Source organism: Lytechinus variegatus, chromosome 10 (genome assembly GCF_018143015.1).
Source record: "Lytechinus variegatus isolate NC3 chromosome 10, Lvar_3.0, whole genome shotgun sequence".
Lineage (NCBI taxonomy): Eukaryota > Metazoa > Echinodermata > Echinoidea > Temnopleuroida > Toxopneustidae > Lytechinus > Lytechinus variegatus.
This window is the reverse complement of record NC_054749.1, coordinates 16,099,707-16,120,816: the sequence shown is the minus strand read 5'-3', so window position 1 is coordinate 16,120,816 and position 21,110 is coordinate 16,099,707. Positions and strand designations below refer to the sequence as shown.

At 35.3% G+C, this 21,110-nt stretch overlaps 1 protein-coding gene across 1 annotated transcript in view; it reads left to right on the top strand.

The window, feature by feature from the left end:
- The window catches only part of LOC121422473, a 181,350-nt gene that overhangs the window by 43,252 nt on the left and 116,988 nt on the right, over positions 1 to 21,110 (top strand). The window contains exons 14-22 of the mRNA XM_041617541.1: positions 2,320 to 2,424; positions 3,842 to 4,237; positions 7,880 to 7,981; positions 8,363 to 8,725; positions 10,128 to 10,280; positions 11,061 to 11,274; positions 11,963 to 12,102; positions 17,089 to 17,433; positions 17,675 to 17,779. Coding sequence (XP_041473475.1) covers positions 2,320 to 2,424; positions 3,842 to 4,237; positions 7,880 to 7,981; positions 8,363 to 8,725; positions 10,128 to 10,280; positions 11,061 to 11,274; positions 11,963 to 12,102; positions 17,089 to 17,433; positions 17,675 to 17,779 — 1,923 coding nt within the window. The remainder of the gene's footprint in view (positions 1 to 2,319; positions 2,425 to 3,841; positions 4,238 to 7,879; positions 7,982 to 8,362; positions 8,726 to 10,127; positions 10,281 to 11,060; positions 11,275 to 11,962; positions 12,103 to 17,088; positions 17,434 to 17,674; positions 17,780 to 21,110) is intronic.

Sequence of the window (21,110 nt, the reverse complement as noted above, 5' to 3'; positions counted from 1 at the left end):
TCTATTCCAAGATATCAATACAAACAAAAGTAATCTTTTAAGAGTTCTAAAGACAATAAACTATTTTTAATACATAAAACCAAAAAGGGAAAGGGTATCCTAGGCATGCTCCTTTTGAGTTATAGCCTTTACTGTGCTAGAGCACTATTACAAACGGCAGAACAATATTAGTAATAATAATAGTAATAATAATAATAATGATAATTATAATAATATCAATAACGATGAATGTGAATATAAAAATATAGATATAAAAGTTGCTTTATTATACAAAAAAAACGCAATTTGCCTTGCCGATGGCTTTAAAACATGATATTCTTTTTTATTTAAAGTCGAAATACTTTTTCGACTTTTTTTTTCAGGAATCATGTTGTCTGATGTCCCATTTATCTGTGTTTTCCAAGTTGATAATACAAGTCAAACTGTTTTTTTAAAGTAGCGGGAATGCCGGGGAGATGCAGTTTTGCCACTTTGGGGTCTCCAAAAGATATATATTTTAACAAAGTTAATATATGGATTGAGGTGGGGGTACATTCGTCATGATTCATGTGCCAGAGCTTCATTAAAGCAGTATCCTGCAAAGCAATGTCTCCTGTAAATTTTCCAAGAGAAACAAATTATAAACAAATAAAACAAAATTAATAGTGTTTTACTGATACCGAAATGCATTTTGCCCGTATGCATCATAGATTACGGTGTGGCAGACACACCAACAAAAGCGATACGAGAAGCCGATGGAAGCTATTGTGTTGAGATTGTGTTATCTTGAATGACATACCATTGATCGCTTTATTGTCCGATTCGTGAGTGTGACTGTGACAAAGAGGTTGTTTTGGTCTCGTTTTAGCGCAATATCACGTCATACATTTTGACATATTTGCCCTCTTTCTAAGCAAAATAAGACACTAATACTGTCATGAAGCATATCGATGTTTTCGCTAATATATTCTCTTTCATGTAGAATGTTGACATTTTGTATTAATTGCTGTTATTTATAAAACAGTTCAGGATACTTGAAAAGATACTGTTTTAAATTATAATTGGCATAATTTATGTAAATTAGGTAATAATAAACAAGGTAATCCCAAATATTTTATGACAATTTTCTTCCCTGTCTTACCCTAAGTCTTTATTTCTAATTTTAGAGCAGTTCTGGTGAAATATATATTCTGAATTACTTGTTTATACCATATCGACATAATATGCAAATTTATGCAAATTACTTGCTTATTTGCATAGATACAGCGTGTCTCTTTGAATGAATCTTTTTCTTTTGAGTCAAGGAACATTTGTGCCAAGTGGGACATTTGTACTCAAAAATGCAGCGTTCAACCCCTTAACAAGTCTACTACACATATTGTATATTTTTTAATTCCCGGGGCTTTTTCAAAGTGTAAACTTTTTTTTGATACGCACTGTATATCGTTTCAGCTGTGGAAAGGTTTCCATTGTGCATTCAGCTAATTTTTGTTTCGCACACCAGAGGTGAAGGCGAGACTTAGGGATCCAAATGTCGTCTGTCATCCTTCCGTCACAACCGTAAGTCGCTTTTCAACCAAACTTGGATGGTAGATGGACTTGGGGGACCTGCATGATATGCTGCAGTCGAAGGTCACATGATAAGGTCAAAGGTCATTTTCAGGCCATCGTTAAAGTTTACATGCAAGATTCTCTTATGACACTTAACTCCGCAACCGTAAGTCGGATTTCAACTAAACTTGGATGGTAGATGGACTTGGGGGACCTGCATGTTATGCTGCAGTAGGAGGTCACATGGTAAGATCAAAGGTCATTTTCAGGTCAACATTAAAGTTTACAGGTAAGACTCTCTTATGACATCTAACTCCGAAACCGTAAGTCACTTTTCAACCAAACTTGAAAGTTAGATAGACTTGGGGGACGTGCATGTCATGCTGCAGTCAGAGGTCACATGGTAAGGTCAAAGGTCATTTTCAGGTCAACATTAAGGTTTACATGCATGACTCTCTCAGGACACCTAACTCCGCAACCATAAGTCACTTTTCAACCAAACTTGGATGGTAGATGGACTTGGGGGACCTACATGTCATGCTGCAGTTGGAGGTCACATGGTTAGGTCAAAGGTCATTACACTTAACTCCGCAACCATAAGTCACTTTTTAACCAAACTTGGATGGTCTTATGACAAGTGTTGTTTTATCCCAGTCATTTCAGAATGAAGTTTCAATATAATTCTCTTGCCCGCCCTCGCAAATCACAATATTTCTGGTTATTTTCATAAGTGGGCGAGACATGAAATCGCTTTTGCCTCGTTTAATTCATGTATTTTTTCGTACGCAGACTTTGAATACTGTGACATTGAACCAAGTACTGAAGCTGTCAAAACAGAATCCCTGTGCAATGGAATAATAGAGTGCAAGAATGGCAATGATGAGTATATGTGTGGTAAGGATGAATGCATAGTTCACTTTGTATCAGAACAGTAATCAGTTAAAATCTGATACATGAGCATTGTATTTGTTTTTTTATTTCCACTTCAAGATAAAAACATTTCATTTATAACATATAAATAGAAAAAAAAGGGAATACAAACATCTATTGGTGTGAGGATCAAAAAATGCTCACAAACTGCTTGTTGAAAATGATCTTCACCAACATACAAGACAAAAACGGGATTAAATTAAAATATATATTACGATATGACATTTTTAAGTTGGCTACAAATTACTTGGACAAAAAAGCATGATTGATGCTGCATATTCAATCAATAACATCCTTTGGTGTTATTTCACCCCATTCTCTTATTATTTTGGCACCTATGTAGTGAGGGAGGTGTGATGACGGGAGTAAATCAATCAAACAAGTGCAGCAAAAAACACTTTTAGTTTGTGTATATGGTTGTTGCAGAAAATTAAGAAGTTTTACTGTTTTGTTGTTAAGATGATTATGCTTCTATGTGGCTAGATCCACATGTTATTACTATCTTTTCATACGCCCGTCCTAAACGGGACGTATTATGGTATCAAGTTCGGTATATATCCGTTAACTTTTTCTTGTAAATGTGATAACTTCAGTTTAACTGAACCTAGGCACATATAATTTGGTGTGTATGATGCTAGCATAAATCCCAGGAAGCCTATTGATTTTGAGGTCTAAGGTCAAGATCACATTGAAATGTTTTCATCTTACCCTTCTGAAGTCCTTGTTAACATGATAATTTTAGTTGAACTTTACCTAGGGTCATATAATTTGGTGTGTATAATACTAGCTTATTTCTCAGCAATTTTAACGATTTTGAGGTCAGAAGGTCAAAGGTGAAGTCGCCACCTTCCACTTTTCTTACTTGACCAATAACTCAGATTGACGTGTCACAGACAGGCGTATTATGTGCTCGCCTTTACGACACTCTTGTTAAGATGATCATGCTCCTATGTGGCTAGATCCGCAACATGTTATTATGATATTTTTCATTACTACTGTAATTGTAATTATTGACAATGGTGATAATGATATTTCTAGTCATAATAATAATAGTAATAATAATGATGATAGTTACCATCGTCATAATACAAACTATCCAACAATGATTGCATATTTTAATCACTAGTAGAACTTCTGAAACACATGTAACCAATTAAATGCATCAGTCCATATACTGATCTCCCATTTAACGTAAACTATGGTGGACATTAGAGCACTCCCAGTAAGTGTTTTGAGGGGACCACATCTTCAGGTGTTAAAAAACAGTAAACGACATAGTGTAAATATAGTAAAATGTATGGGCTGAAATCGCACTATAGGTTGTTAAATTAGATGTCTAACCAACTTTTTGAATTTTCTGTCTTATTTGTTGCATTTTCAGATCCATTTGAAGTATCCCCAGGAGATGTCTTGACTCTTCAGTCATACGGAAAAGTATATTACTCCGGATATCAGGCAACATCTGTAACTTGGTCCCTGATTGCCCCTGATGATACCTATCTTGTGCTCCATTTCACAATCCTTGCCATTGCTCAAAATGACACGTTGTGTGTAGGACAAGGAAATGATGCTCTAAATGATTCATCCGTCATTAGCTGCATTTCAGTATTCAATAGTCTGGGCTATTGGTATTACTGGGAAGATGAAGCTAACGATGTCTACGCCAGCGTTGTGACTGGTCCCACCTCAAGCAGTCTTTGGGTATGGTTTAACTCAACATCTGATTATGAACGAAGTGCATTCCAAATCCTTGCTTCAGCAGTATCAGAAGTAGATGGTTAGTACTTTCTATCCAAACACATTTTGTTTCGAACAAAAGAAATGTAGGCACCATGTGATGACAATTTTTCACAGGTTTGGATGGCTTGAGAAATACTGGCCACTTTTTACATGAGCTGTCAGTGAAGATTACTTTTTAGCGCTAAAAATTTGCATGAAATGTTTCCTTGGGTTTCTTTATACTGTAAATCTTTATAGTAAATCACCGACACATTCAACTTGGTAGTTAAATAGGTCCAGTTGAACTTTGAACGGCTTGGCCTAGCTGAAAATTCGGTGACAAGGTGTGCGATGAATGTATGAATCGAGCATAAAAAATGTATTGTTTACATGTTCCAAGAAATAAAAATGTTTTAGCAGTACATAAATGTTAATTTCAAACATATTACCAGGTGTGTTTTTTAGACTACAGCATGAAAATCCTAAATTCCATTGTAATTGTTGCATGGTTCCAGGCACAGTTTTAAAATTGTTGATTGTTTTGTCTCACCTGTGTAGCAGAGTGAGACTATAGGCCTGCTTTTCTGATTGCGGCAGCCGCGTCAACATCAAATCTTAACTGAAGGTTAAGTTTATGAAATGACAGCATAAGTATATGGACCCGGGGGGGGCCACTTCCATTCATGAGTGGATACCATGCGTGACCATGGGGTCTCGAAAAGCACCCTAAACACGTAATTTCCATTTTCTGAAAATGCACCCCTTAACAAGTATTGGCGTGTGAAAACCTACCCTTAACAAGTATTGGAAACAAAACGATACTCTTGGCAAATATTCCCTGAAATGAACCCCTAAACAAGTACAGGAATGTTTAATGTTACGGGTCCTTCGGTCATCGGCTTTACCTTATTTGGTTTAGTACGACCCCAACTTCTACACCTCGCTCAAATCTGACTCTAAACACGAAGTTTTGGGGCAAAAAGGACATCCTTTGTAAAACATTTTAATTTTGTTTTATCATCCCCACATATTCGACCCTAAACACGTAATTTTCCTAGCGAAATAGATACCCTTTTTTCATTATTTTTGTTTTTTTGAGACCCTTATCACGTTACGTACGTAACGTGCCCTATCGTGAAAAAGACATCCTTTTTACGTGTTTTTTTGGTCGCGCATATATGGTATCCACTCGCCAATGTAAGTGGCCCCCCCCCCCCCCCCCGGGATATGGACCAAGTTCATGAAACTTGGACATAAGGGTAATCAAGTTTTACTGAACATCCTGCTTCAGTTTCAAGTCACATGACCAAGGTCAAAGGTGATTTAGGGTCAATGAACTTCAGCCAAGTTGGGGGGTATTTGTTGGATTACCATCATAACTTTGAAAGTTTATTGGTCTAGTCCATATAACTTGGACATAAGAGAAATCAGGTATCACTTAACATCTCATGTGAGTTTCAGGTCACATGACCAAAGTCAAAGGTCATTTAAGGTGAATGAACTTTTGCCATTTTGGAGGTAATTATCAGAGTGCTGTCATAATTTTCAAAGTTTATACATGTAGATATATTTGATAAAATGTGTATATTTACATGTAGGGGTAATCAAGTATCACTGACAAGTCTGAGGTTGCATGATCAAGGTCAAATCTCATTCATTGTCAATGACCGTAGTATTGTATCATTATATGAATTGTGTTTTTTGTGAATAATTATGTTTTCAAAGTCAGCACTGCTGCTATATTAATTTGCATGATGCAGGTGAGACTGCCAGAGGTGCTCCACTTTTTTCATATTTTCTTGCACTTTTCCTTCAAGAAAAAAAAGTGTTGGAATTTTTATATTAGAACCCAACAAAACATTTTAATTAGAATTGAAAACAATGTAATTAATCTGCATTTAAGGACGTCCCACATTTAAAGGTCGATGTGCTTGATTTTTTGCTATTGAGCTTCAAAGTTCACCAAAATGGATGTTTTCAAGAATTGCGCATTCAAACGAATTTGGCATTTTTAGATGTTACCAGATCACTTCAATGAGTTTAAACCTCTATTTGAGTTTAAACCTCTTTTACTCAGTCAATTAAAATCCATGAAAATTTCATCAAATTTCACATTAAAGTTAATAATCGTATCCTAGGATGGAGAACACACTTATATTGCTATTTGTTCTCTTTTTAGTCTGACAGCACTGCCAGTTCTTAAAATTGTGTGAAAGATCGAAAGGGATCCAAATGTCATCTGTCTGTCCATCACAAACAATGACACATAACTCCCCAAACGTTAATCACTTTTCAACCAAAATTTGATGGTAGATGTACTTACGGAACCACATGTAAAACTGCAGTTATAGGTCATATGGTGAGGTAAAAGGTCATTTTCAGGTCAACATTGAAGTTTACATGCAAGACTCTCATGACACATAACTCCACAACCGTAAGTCGTAACTTGGGTTGTACATGTACTTAAGAGACCTGCATGTCATGATGCAGTCAGAGGTCCCGGTGCAGTCAGAGGTCACATGGTAAGGTCAATGGTGATTTTCAGGTCAACTTTAAATTTTACGCGCAAGACTCTCTTATGACACAGAACTCTGCAACCTTAATTTTTCACCCTAACTTGGGTTGTAGATATACTTAGGAGATCTGCATGTTATTGTGTTCATAGGTCACATGGTGAGGTCAAAGGTCATTTTGAGGTCAACATTAAATTTTACATGCAAGACTCTTATGAAAAATGTTATTCCTTCCCAGTTATTTTACAATGAACTTTTGATACAATTCTATTGCGTGCCCTCGCAAGTCACAATATTTCTGGTTTCACAAGTGGGTGAGACACAACATTTTTTATGCCTCGTATTAGAACAAATATGCTTTTTAACTTGTAGACATTTTGAAGGCATGAATTGTTCATCTCTCTCACTTGCTCTCTCCCTCCATCTCTTTGCCATCTCTCTCTCTCTCTCCTCTCACACACACATACATACATACATACCTTTTATCTCTTCATCTCTCTCCTAGCTCCCTCTTCCTCCGTCAAAATAAAACCAGAAAGTCAAACCAAACATTTACGATGCTGTCATAGCGGTCTAGGAATAAGACTAGTGAAAGATGACTATAGAAGTATGAAACTCTGCGAAACATTGAGATCTGAGTTTTGAGGCGAAATTTGAAAACCAATAAGTCAATATGCATTCGTTCATACGGACATGAAAAAAGAGCTCGTCAAGAAAAGGAGACTGAATAAATTATCTTGGCTTTTACGCTGTCCTTTTCAGCTGTTCAAAGTAATATCTGGGGTAACTATCAATTTAATAAATCTTTTTGATAAAATGAAGATGAATAAAATAGCATGAAAATAAATCATAAATGTCCAAAAATTCAAGTCAGTCAGAATTAATCCACCCCTGAGGTCAAATTTCAAGCTGCAGCCCAGCTCAAGTGATGGGCGAAGTACAGTGTAAACAAATCCCCCGAGATACGAGTTGATCATTACATTGTTGATTATTTCATTGCAATATCCCAACTTCTTCTGGTCAATTTTTTCATGCTTCAAAGTTTATTTCAGGATATGAATGTTCGTTGGCAACTTTGCCATTTACAATTAATACAATTTTTTGCATGGAGACTTACATTCACCACATATGTGAAACAATATCATTTTTATTGATCTCATGGTCTTATTCTGACTTTTTTCTAACAGACTACATACCGTGCGGTGATAGCACTCACTTGTTCTACCATGTGAACCAATCATGTGATGGAGCAGCTGTCTGTCCGGAACGTGAAGATGAAACTGTTTGTCGTAAGTCTCATTTTATATTCAGTCGTTTTATGAATGAAACAGATGTGACTTCCTTTACAACCGTAATGATTTTGTTTCCCACATGATTGCTTATGCTTTGGGGAGATTAGATCCCTTTTCATGATAACATTTTTCTTTCTACTCTTATCTTTTAAATTTCCATTTCATGCATATCATCCATGAAGTAATTTGATTTATAAAACATTGTCTAATGCATGTGGCATTGTGAGATTGAAGCTTCAATTTTTTGTGCAGAACAAAGGTACAGAAAACTCATGAAATTCTTGAAATTTAGCATTTTATTTCATGCATGTACATTGCACTGATATATTTTTAATATTCATGATTTTTCTTTTCTATTTTTTACATTGTTGTTCATAGCTCCACGGCAGATAAACTTCTCTGCTGATTCCGAAAACAGTCCTGTTACAGTTGGTATTATGTTATACTCTGAGATCAGACCAAACCTTCATATCATATGGACAGTTCATGCAGAATCTGGAGTGCTGGCTTTTATCCTCAGGGATTATAACGTGAATGATTACACTGGAGAAGATGTTCTTCAAATAGGAGAAGGCCTGCTATCTGGAGGAAGAGTTCTCTTCAATGCAACAGATGACTACAACTATTATTACAAATATTACAGATATGTTGAGACAACAACAACTGATGGCTGGATTCTCTTTAAAACAGGGTCTCTTATTGGATCTTACTTCTCACTGATCGTCCGAAATGGGAATATCAGTATGTTAACTTTTCTAAGATTTACTCATTATGATTATGACTGAAATATCTTTTTAAATGCATATAAAGGAGGGGAAATGAAACCTCTATGTCATACTAATTAAGTCACAAAGAGTGGTGGAAGGTACGAAGTGTTTATTTTTAGTATACTTATGACGAAATTAACACTTTCCCATTCATGTCTTATTTCACATGTCTTTATTTGGATGTGTATATACAAAACTGTTAATTCATTGTTGATTTGCTATAACTAAAGTTTTCAAAAGGTATGTAGTTGATTAAGGGGATACTGCTTTTCCTTTTCATGTCAAAAGTATTTCTAGTCTCGCTACAGTTGTTTTGGCAAACCATTAGAGTAGACAAAAATTAGTTTAACCAGAGGAAAATCTATCATTTCATTTATACAAAATGCTTTAAACTGTCATTTACTGACTGTAATTCATGTCTATGTGTGTTTCAAATTGGATAGAGATCCAAGAATTAGTCATAAGTCAGAGTTGCATCTCTGTATGCAGCTTTTCATAGTGTCTTTCCAGCACTCCACGATGCCTTGTCTATACCAAAAAGTGAAAATTGAAATTGAAAAGATGCATAGCGCTTTTATTATGTGAGAATTCTGCTAGAAGTCGCAGCACAGACCTTTGATAAGGTAACAAAGTATAATCCTAAGCCTGATTTACACTCGCATATATTGTGGTTCCTGCATATTTTGCGCATGGGCACGCACTCATGCAGGTGCGTAGCAGTGCATGAAATGCATGCCAAAATTTCAACATATTACATTATTACACATTTTCAACACATTAAAAGTTTGTGAACCTTTCAAAAACTACATGTATGCACAACATAGCCATGCCAATGCATGGCATAAAAATAGAGAGTTTGTGGCACAAAAAATAGTAGGCATGCATTAAACGAGATTAAACGCTCAGGCTGAGGATACTTCATGCATAGTTCGCGATTGATATGTGTAAAATCGTGCGTACAGACCACATGATCAGTGTAAGTGGTCCTGATCAAGTAACGTAGAGTGTGAACACCATAACGTTGGAATATTTAAATTTGCGCTAGATACATTACAGGATAAGGTGTCAAGAATTTGCATGTGGGGACAGTGCATGAAATATGCACAAGCAATGCAGAAACATGTCGCAAGTATGTTGTGAATGTGTCGGCAAATCATGCCATGCACTGGTGTGCAACAATGCAGGGCAATGCAAGCACCATAATGCATGCGTCAACTGGGCATTATCATCGAGTGAAACTTCCAAAGAAAGCATGATGCACCTTTTGATTTAGAGGAAAAGCACGATGGGAAGTATATACTAAAATGCACTTTCAGATATCATTTTGGATCTTGAAAAGCATGAAGTATTTCACACCTATTTTTTTCTTATTGCAGCTGGTGATTTCTGTGACTTTGAACTTGGTACTTTCTGTTCCTGGAAACCAACAAATGATTCAACAAGTTATTACAAAGGACCCTGGGCTGTTACCTCAGGCAACGAATCTTACTCTCAGTATCAGGAACTTGACCATACTCATAATTCGACAGGTAAATTTGTGGAAGGTAAATTTGTGGAAGCGCAGTGGTGTAGTGGTCCTGACTCTCGCATTGTAATCAGAGGGTCTGTGTTGGAATCCCACCATGGCCAAGCCCCCTTTGCCAAGGCATCAATTCACACTTTGCCACTCTCACCCAGGTGCTTATCATGTGGTGGGTTTAATAGTGTGCACCTAATAGTGAAGCGCCTTGGCCAGTTGTACACATGTACATTGATAAAGCGCTATGTAAATGCCAATTGTTATTATTATTATTAATTTTAGAAGAATATCCATCTTCTGACATTGAACTTTTGAACAATCTGGAAATGTTATTGTGTGGTGGTGTGTTTAGGTGTTTGCTTATTCTTTTTCATGCAATATTGATCTTCTTTTTTTGTGGTGACACAGTACTATAGTCCAGGGGCCTGCAACATAAAGCTAACCAATTGTAAAACATTTTTTGGGCATTTGATTGCATTGACTTCAATGTATAATTGATTGCAAAAATCAATCTTAAGATTATTTGCTAACCTTTCTATTACAGGGCCCAGATGAATATTAGAGAATGTCATTTAAATTTTGTGTGCATATGATTTACAATGAATACTTATCAAAAATATTTTTGGGTATTGTGAATTCAGTCTCATTAAGACCACAAAATGAAACAGAAAACTGTCCTCTAGCATCGCTGAGGGTTGTCTATACCTCCACAAGTGCCACCATGCTTTTTCATTCATAATCTATTTCTTTTGATCATTTCTAAATTATTTGATATGTGACCATGAAACAGATGGTCTCTACTTATTGATGTCGCCCTCCTATTACTACTACGAAGACTACACTTTGGAAATGGAAGTATTGAGGTCTGATCCCCTTGCTGATCAATGTCTATCATTTTGGTACATCATTACCGGGAGACTTCATCTCAGAATCTCTTACAAAACTAATGGATCAGAGGCTGATTATTTCTTGCTTTGGATGAACCAAAGTCCGGAAGAACACGAGTTAGTATTTCAGTCAAATATTTTTTAAATACATTGTTTGAAACATTCATGTGAATATTCTGTCATTTCATATTCATGTGCTTTTCATATAAACAATTATACATACAAATTATTTCATTATTGCCATTAAAATATTGACCCTTGCTGAAATACGATTGCACAACTAAATTGCATTATAAAGTTCATGTCTCAAGTTTCTCTTTGTATTGATTTACATGAATAATGAATGATTGAATTGAACATTTATTAAGTTACCTTGATGATTATCATAATGGTTTCCTCTTTATGTACAGCACCTGTCATGTAGGAATGAAACATCTAAAGCTCTTTGATATTTATTTAGTATTTTAATGCCCTCTTAATGTGTTAGGGTTATTTTTATAGGTCACTAGATATGTCATTGCCAACGAGGCAAACTATACATTGCCAATCCTGAGCTTTATTTTCTTTAAACAATTTGAATTAGTATCCATTCATGACAAACCACAGATTAACAGGTTAAAGCTTATGGATTCTGGGATTCCGATATTAAGCAAAACTTGGTGGATGCTTAGAATGCCATATTGATATGAAATGAAATATCGCTTTGATATTCAAGCTCTGATGGTGGCCAGCATTAACAAAAATTGAATCTAATACCATTCTTTAATATTCCACATCTTTGTTTTATATTAACACATTTTAATAGTTGGGCATATGCTGAAGTCAACCTGTTTGGCCTCCCATCTGGAACTGCTATTCTTGAAGGGATCTCTGATGACTATTATTACTACTACAGCTACGAATTCATTGCTATAGATGATATAGGAATTGTGTCTTGTAGCACTGGTAAGAATATAATTAATTCTTTGCAATGTTTTATTACAGATATGATATAAAATATCTGCAGCATCTGCAATGCATCTTTGACATAATTAACTCTTCTGGGAGGGATATAAGATTTTTTTGCATTTTCATTTTCTTTCCATCAATGAATTCCACAGAATTTCCACATGTGTGATGTTTTAACTGTTAATTGGTCACTGTTTTTTAAAGCCAGCTTGTGATCAATTTTTCTCAGAAGACCTTTTCCATTTTAGTGTCGCCTCAACAAAGTTTGGCAGATACCTAGTAATCACTTTTCCATGTTTCATGAAGACTTGTGATAATAGAAATACACAATTTCTTTTACAAGCTTACCATTAGCCAATCAGATCGAATGATTTCAATAGCTTTTAACTGTTATTACAAATGTGTTGTAACAAGTTTCATGAAACAGGCCCCATAGGTTGTTTGCTGGAGGCAATAAATGTTCCTGTTGTCCATCCCTTCATACCAATTTTGTTCACTTAATAACTAAAAAATTGTTTTTTCTGATTTCACACTTTAATTAGGAGTGCTTGTATTAACAATTTCAATAGTTTGGGGGTGGGTATCCAGGCCATCATCACATCATTGTGTACCCCAAAATATCTAAAAATAATTCATAGTGATAACTCACTCACACTTGGCTTGTATATACATATGGGAGTAACAAGAAACTCATTAAATTTTGGAGTTACATGTATTAGCTCAAAGCTTAAAAGCATACAAAAGTCATTATATACCTTTCTTGTTTTTATGATAATTGATTTTTTTGAGAATTCAACTTCAAACTTGGCTTACGTATGCATATTTTGGGATGACAATAATTGGTGTGTATTGATGGACATAAAAAGTCAAAGGTCGCAATGGTCATTATATCTCTGAAAATATCTTTTTCGATAAAATCAAAGAGCCATTCGAAGCATCAGTTTGAGTCTAAGCTCATGTATGCATATGGGATTGCACATGATCTGAGTAGATGTTGGACTCACAAGTTAAAATTCAAAAGTCACAGAGGTAAATATTTGAATATTTTATAAGTAGTTGTATAGTAACCTATATTTTTGTTCCTGGCAATGAGGAAGGCATAAATCTCAACTGCATGCAGTTAATTCTTCATGTTGTTTGACTTTGGAATATATTCCACCTTTGCGGAACAGATTTCAATGTGGTCATTGCCCGGGGGCGAATTATTTTACCCACTGCAGTTTTTCAAATTGATATTCATTTCGGCTTTATTCAATAATACTCATCAAAAAGTCTGAAGACTAACAATGTGAGTTTACAATAAAAAACACATTACAGAGAAAATACATAACATGCAGTGACCATTAACCCTATCTAGGCCGGGGTATTTTGGGAGTTCCTATGGCCGGGGGGGGCCTCCCAGGCCCCCCCCTAAGATCTCGGCCATCGACCGCGCGCCGAAATTTGGCACGCGGGTTGCCTTGGGCATAATCTACAAGATTGTATAGTAATTTATTTCATGCGAATCGTTATTAAGTGATTATGCTAATTTATGCGTAATTAGTATGCGAAATCATACTTTTCCCTCTAACTCCCTAAATAAAGCTCCAAATGTACTAATTTTTGGTACAGAAACTCTTTGTGGTGTCCTTAACAAGTGTACATGAAAAAAAATGTGATATCAAATCATTTTCTTATGTATTATATTGTTTTTTGCAATTTCTTATGTATTTCTTTGTTTTTTGGACCTTTTGTTTTTCATTGTTTTTTCAATGAAATTTGTTGGGGACTCTTCTGTGATCATAAAAAGCATAAAATGAATACATTTAGACTAGAAAAACTAAAAATAATCATACATTTATGAATTTTGGTTGAAAACACAATTTGCATTGACTTTGTACACGAAATCACGTTTTTGAGCAATTTTCGGTCTGACATGCACTTACATAATGTTGCGTAATTTCGGAACCACGTACCCGGGTGATGCAAAATAGGTCTCAAAAGTTGCGCAAGACTTGAAAGTAAAAAGTCAGCGAGCGGCGCGGTCAAAAAATTTCGCACGGCGAAAATATCGCGCGATTCGTTGAGGGGGGGCCTCGGAGGCCCCCCCCCCCCCCCCGGCCTAGATAGGGTTAACCCTATCCAGGCCATATCTCAACGATTCGCGCAATATTTTTGCCGCTCAAAATTTTTTAAGCACGCCACTCGCTGACTTTTTATTTTCAAGTCTTGCCCAACTTTTGAGACCTTTGAACTTTTGAAATTTTATGGATCTAGTTCAGGAAACGTGGACTTAAGAGCAACCATGTATCCTTAAACATCTTTTGCAAGTTTCAGGTCACATGACCAAGGTCAAATGTCATTTAAAGGTCAATGAACTTTAGCTGTGTTGGGAATACATGTATGTGTTGAATTGGCATCTTAACTTAGAAAGTTTATGGGTCTAGCGCATGAAACATCGACATAAGGGTAATCAAGTATGAATGATTGTTTTGCACATGTTTTAGGTCACATGATCATGGTCTAAGGTAATTTTGGGTCAATGGACATTATATTTTATTATCGTATTATTTTTTTCTTCTATGAATAATTATTCATTAGCTGTTTTCAAAGGCAGCACTGCTGCTTTATCGAATTGCATAATGTAGGCGAGACTGCCAGAGACGTTCCACTTGTTTAAAGATAAAGTCCATGCGTACTCTTTTTGCGAAAACGCAAGTCATGAATATTTATATTGGGGTCCGGAACTGCAGTGGGAAAAATAATTTTGCGCCGGGGGGTCCACTTTCACTGACGAATGGATCAAGGTTTCGAAAAGCACCCTACACAAGTATTTTCCATATTTTAAAAACAAGTATTGGTGTGTGAAACCCTTAATAAGTATTAGAAACAAAACAGTCCCCTTTACAACGATTCCCTTAATTGACCCCCTAAAGAAGTAAGGCAATATTTCAATTGTTATGTCATGGATGGCAGCTTTACCTTCATTTACATTGGGTTTATTTTTACTGTAGTACTGCCCTACCTCCCACACCTCGCTCAAATCTGACCCAAAACACATAGTGTTGGGGCAAAAAGAACATCCATTATAAAAGCATTTTAGCCTTTTTTATACCCTCGCAAATTTGACTATACCGGTAATCACATACCTTTCCTAGCAAAACAAATATCCCTCTTTCAGTATTTTCGTTTTTTTGACACCCTTATTACATAACATGCCCAATCTTGAAAAAGAGATCCTTTTTACATATTTCTTTGGTCGTGCCTGTATCTACTCATCATTTGTATATCACATCATCATTGCCCATTGCTTGGAATGGTCTTTTTTTTTAGAATAATTCCATGTAGTTTGGGATTCGCTCTTTCATCTTCTGGGCAATGTAAATGGTAAGATTCTGTAATCTCTAAAGTTTAGGCTTAATTCAGATTGCCCCAAACGTTTTTTTTTTTGTTCTTTTTTTAGCTTATCTGGCCTGAAGGGCCAGATGAGCTTCTGTTGTGGGGTGGCGTCCATTGTCCTCCATCCACAATTTGAAAATTCTTCATCATTTCAAGTCCAATTTCAATTTTGTTTGCTTTATATGATAGCACTAGGTGGGGGATTCAAAACTTCTACATAGAGTTTTGAAACTCATTTGTGCTAATTTATGCACATTTTACATAATCTTTGTGCTAATATATGTGAAATTATGCATATTTTAAAAATTTCACATAAAATGATTTTTCTTTTTTATTTGTTGACTGAATTTGATTTTTTTTCTACCATCTGGTAGAGCTTTATGAGGTACCCAAAACTTAGACACAGAAAGTTGAAATTTTGACTTGAAACATTTATATGCTAATTCATGTGAAATTTATGCATATTTTAAAAAATTCACATAAAATGCTTCTTTTTTATTTGTATACCATTTTTTATTTTTCTCTTCCATCTGGTAGAGCTTAATGGGGTTCCCCATACTTAGACACAGAATTTTGAAATTTTGACTAGAAAATTATTTATGCTAATTTATGCAAAATTTATACATAATAAAAAAATGCTTTATTTGTCGACCAATTTTGATTTTTTTCATCCATCTGGTAGAGCTACATGAGGGTCACCAAACATCCACACAGAATTTTGAAATTTTGATTAGAAAATTATTTTACCCTAATTTATGTATTTGTAAAAATTCACATAAAATGCTTCTTTTTTTATTTGTTGACCGATTTTGAATGTTTTTCTTCCATCTGGTAGAGCTTCATGAGGTTCCCCAAACTTACTGTAGACCGAGAATTTTGAAATTTTGACTAGAAAATTATTTATGCAAAATTTTTTCATAATCACAAAAAAATTCTTCTTTATTTGTCGACCAATTTTGATTATTTTTTCATCCATCTGGTAGAGCTACATGAGGGTCACCAAACATCCACTAAGAATCTTGAACTTTTGATTAGAAAATTATTTATGCTAATTAATGCAAAATCTATTCATAAATTGCAAAAATATGTTTTTTCTCTGTCATTTCTTGATCAATTTCAATTTTGTTTGCTTTATATGATAGCTCTAGGTGGGGATACAAATTTCTACACAGACTTTACTTTTAAATATGCTCATTTATGCATGTTTGTCAAAACTCACGAAAAATGCTTCTTATTTATTTGTTGATTGATTTTGATTTTTTTTTTTGTTCCATCTGAGAGCTACACATGAGGTTCACCAAGGTTCTGCACAGAATTTAGAAATTTTGTCTAGAAAAAATTTATGTTAATTTATACAAAATTGATTTATGAATCACAAAAACATGCTTCTTCTCTGTCATTTCTTCACCAATTTCAATTCTGAATCCTCAATTTATGTCACCAATATAATTAACTGCTGCCAACTGGGCTCCACATCATTGACGTGCTTTTTTTTTATCAGAGCGCAATGGAATTATAGATATACGTTTTTGTTTAATTTTTGTTCAGCAAGAGAATTATGTAGGCTCATAGTTATGAATTTCTCAATGTCTTCTTTTAACAAAGATTCTGCTCTAGTCATTGAACCAGGCTCGCCACCAAACAGCATAGTTATTCATGGAAACAAAGTACCTTATCTTGAAGTACGCACCTACCCTGGATATCACTTGAAGTTTGAGGTCACCAATTCATCAGAAGCTTTACCTCGGTTTACAGTCACCCCTGGCCTTGTTCCATATAGCAACGCATTCTATCCAATCAGTTTTGATCAACCAAGCACCACATTTACTATCAACATGTCCTCCTTTGAACTTGGGACACAGTTTGCAGTCCTACATCCAAGCCAGGGGAATTTCTTTGGAGATAATTATACTTTTGCTGTGGTTGAAATATCTGCTGTTCTAACAGGAGGTGAGATATAGATTTCATTATTAATTGAATAAAAAGTACTTTCACCAAGCATACCTACATTATGGTATGTCTAAGTACAGAGTATTAGATATACAAGTATTTGTCATAATTTTGTGTTTACTTTTCATCACCAATGAACATTTTTCAACCGTTGTAACTCTCCCAGTATTACTACATGTACTCTCCCAGATTAACTCAAGTTTAACTAATTTAACTATTATTTATTTTCACTTTGTTTCAGATTCATTGATATGTTCACATTTCCCCCTGGTTGTCCCAAGTGACGAGCTGTGCGATGGCAAATATTTTTGTGCATCTTATGATGATGAAACTCACAGCACCTGCCGTAAGTGTCATGAAATTATGTTATAATACAACTACATGTATGCTGAAGATTTTTCCAGTAATTTCTAAGGAGCTAGACATTATGAATATTTGACAAATATTCGGTACCAATCGCAATTAAAATGACAATTCCAAAGAAGGAGATTTAAGCAACACTGAAATCATCTTTTTTTAAGCACACATTTGTTTTACAAAGCCTCTTTTATACAGTGCGTATCAAAAAAAAGTTTACACTTTGAAAAAGCCCTGGGAATTAAAAAATATACAACATGTGGGTAATTTTTTCACATATAATCCTGTGTTTGGGTCTCATCTGTCCAATGAAAGTAAAAGTTTTAACATAATGTTACATTTGAGTGAGCACTGTCCATTTTTGTAAAGCTCGCAGAAATCTGTTTGCGCAGAAATGCTCTTTTTCACGTTGTGTCAAGGGGAAAGGGTGAAATCAACTCACCCTGCGAAACATTTCTCATACATTTTCCTTGCCCTTTTAGTCAATTGAAATAAATGGATATATTCAATCATTTTGTTACAAATTTGTCACCCAAATTGAAATTTCAACATTAGTAAGCACAACCTGAACCCTTTTTGTCCCAGCTGGATCTGAGGACTTAACTGAATCTGAACAAAAGTTTATATCAGATCATCTCCAGCATTTTTTCACGAAGTTGTTATCATTTAAAGTGGGTTTACATTTCATTTTTCATTTAATACTTGTTCCTCCACACTCTTCCCAAATATGACAATGATTAACAGAATGAAAATCAAGCATTAACCATTTCATGTAAATCACAGCTCAGTGTAAAGCAAATATCGTCACGATGGCCTCGGTGTTTGGGGGAGTGGGGTGGGACAAAATGCACTCTTTGAAGTGTTTTGGGTAAAGAAACAAGTCAAAAAAGGTAAAAGATACAGTGCCGGCCGCAGGAAACGTCAAGCCCGAGCACGCAAACACCCTAGGGGGCTTTCGCGTCTAACCGAGGGTATTCAAAGGGAGCAGACTAGGGCGTTTAGACGGGCCCGCGGTTTCCTGCGTGCTATGTAAAATTGGCCGTGCCCGCGCTTACCCTAGGAAATCCGAGGGTACGTACATTGCATTATGTTTACATGTGCATGTACTTCAATTATCTTGTGATAGACCATTATTGTAGGTTGAATTTTTTATTTAAGATGTTATTTGTTTTCTTTTCTTTCATTTTTAATTTCTGTTTTCCCTTTTAGTGTAGTGTTATCTTGTCCCTTTCTTTATTTTTCAATTTAGAGTTTGGCTCATTCCTTTCTACCTTCATTTTCTTTGCCTTTAATCATCTTATTTCATTTCTCTAATCATGCTAATGCATTTGTATATTGGGGAAAATTGTTCTTTCTCACATCATAAAAAGTAGACGCGCAAAAAGCGAACACTAGCAAAACAGGTTGTGCTCATCGATTTTTTTATTTGGTTCTTTTGTTATTGTCAATAGTCTGTGAGAGTCTTGCTCCCGTCCACACCGACCCCTCTCCTTGATCACATCCGCCTACCAGTTTATGACAGGATGTTCGTAGAAATGGGGGGGGGGTATTAATTATCTGATGCGTCAACAACAATGAATAAGGATATTCTTTTCAATTCGGTTCAAATCGGGTCTCTAAAACCCCCACCCTGTAAAAAGTATAAATTTACCCCAATGTTGCAGATTTAACCAGTTTGTCTTTTTGCTAAAATATCTGATTACATTATCTGCTCTCGATTGCGGTGTTAGTTACATCGGTAGATATTCGGATTGGGAAGATAATAATAATTAACATAATCAAAGTAAAGATTACTTGTCCAACGCATTTATTATGTGCAATTTTATACAAAATTATAGATGGGTTTAAAACGAATATTAATATCCTTGATACACTTATATGGTGATCGTCGAAGTAAAGATTAACCTATCATTTTTACGAACTGCGGTTTTATATTCATAGATTAGTTGGATATCATTGAGGGTCTATACATTTTTTCAACTATTTCATTTCAGTAAAACAAGATTTTCCTTCGAATATATTTTGTAATATGAATTGGAAATGATAAAACCAAATCACAAAACCAAACCACAGCTTGGTACAATACATAATTCAGTGTTATATGGAAGATAAAAATAATAATACATGAGATTTGTTAAGCGCACTTTCCATCTTGATTAATTGCTCAATGCGCTTCAGAGCAGAACAACAAAAACTATTTGCATATATGTAACTATTAAAAACTTTCCTAACGCATTTAGCTTAAATGCTTAAACCCAAACAAAAGTATGTTTTCAAAAGCTACTATGACGTATTGTATGGAATGGGTACTTAACGAGTTAATTATCACTTGCCGACAAAGCAAGAATGGAGCTATACAAACCATTCTTTTCTTTTATTAAGAATTTTAGCGGGTGCTCACGCAAACGCTAATTATCAAACCTAACTATTATTTTTTTCGGGGAACAAAGGAGTTAGTCGAGCCAAGTTGAAGAATAAAAGCCCGTCCCGATTCACCTCTATATAATATAGTCGAAAATCCCTTTAATCATCACGCTCGATATCCCCCGCTTTATTTTCTCTTTCTCTCCCTTTCCCCTCCTTTTTACCCCCCCCCCCCATTTATTCACTCTTTTCCTTCTATCTCCCCTTCACCTTTTCTCTCTTTCCCTCCTGCTGTCCCTCTATATATTTTTTCCCTTTTCTTCTTTTTTCCCTTTCCTTTATCCCTTCTGTTCCCCTTTCCCCTCTTCCTTTTCTGTGCCCCCTTTCACCTGATTTGTTTTTCCCCTTTATTTTCTCTTGCTTTCCCTTCCCCTTCTTTTGTAATACCCTCTCTGTTATATTGTAAAACAACAATTTCTTGTATTCTATAGAAATGAACAAGTAGCTTAATTTAACAAAGCATTATATGTTGGGAAGAGAGAAAGAATAGTTTGAGAGAGGGATTGAGAAAGAACTAAACGATAAATGAAAATAAATTTGATGATGAGAGGTGCATATGAAAATGATGTCCACAGATAAACATCGGGAAAAGATGAGAGCTAGTGGTTGAGATAGATAAAGGTAAATCAGGAAGGGGATAAAAAATGATGAAAATTAGAGAGGGGTTCCAGTATTTTGATAAGAATAGTTGTATCCTTTTCTTTCCTTTTCATTGTTTCTTTTCTTAGTCCCTTTCCTCTCTCTTTCTCCCCTTCAGTAACTTTTATCCCCGCTATTTCATCTTTCTCAATTTTCCCTTCCTTTTTAATTTCTCACCCCTTATTCCTTCTCTTTATCCTTCTTTCTTTTATTTGCCTTCCACCTTCCCTCTTTTCTTTCTCTCTCACCTTCGCTTT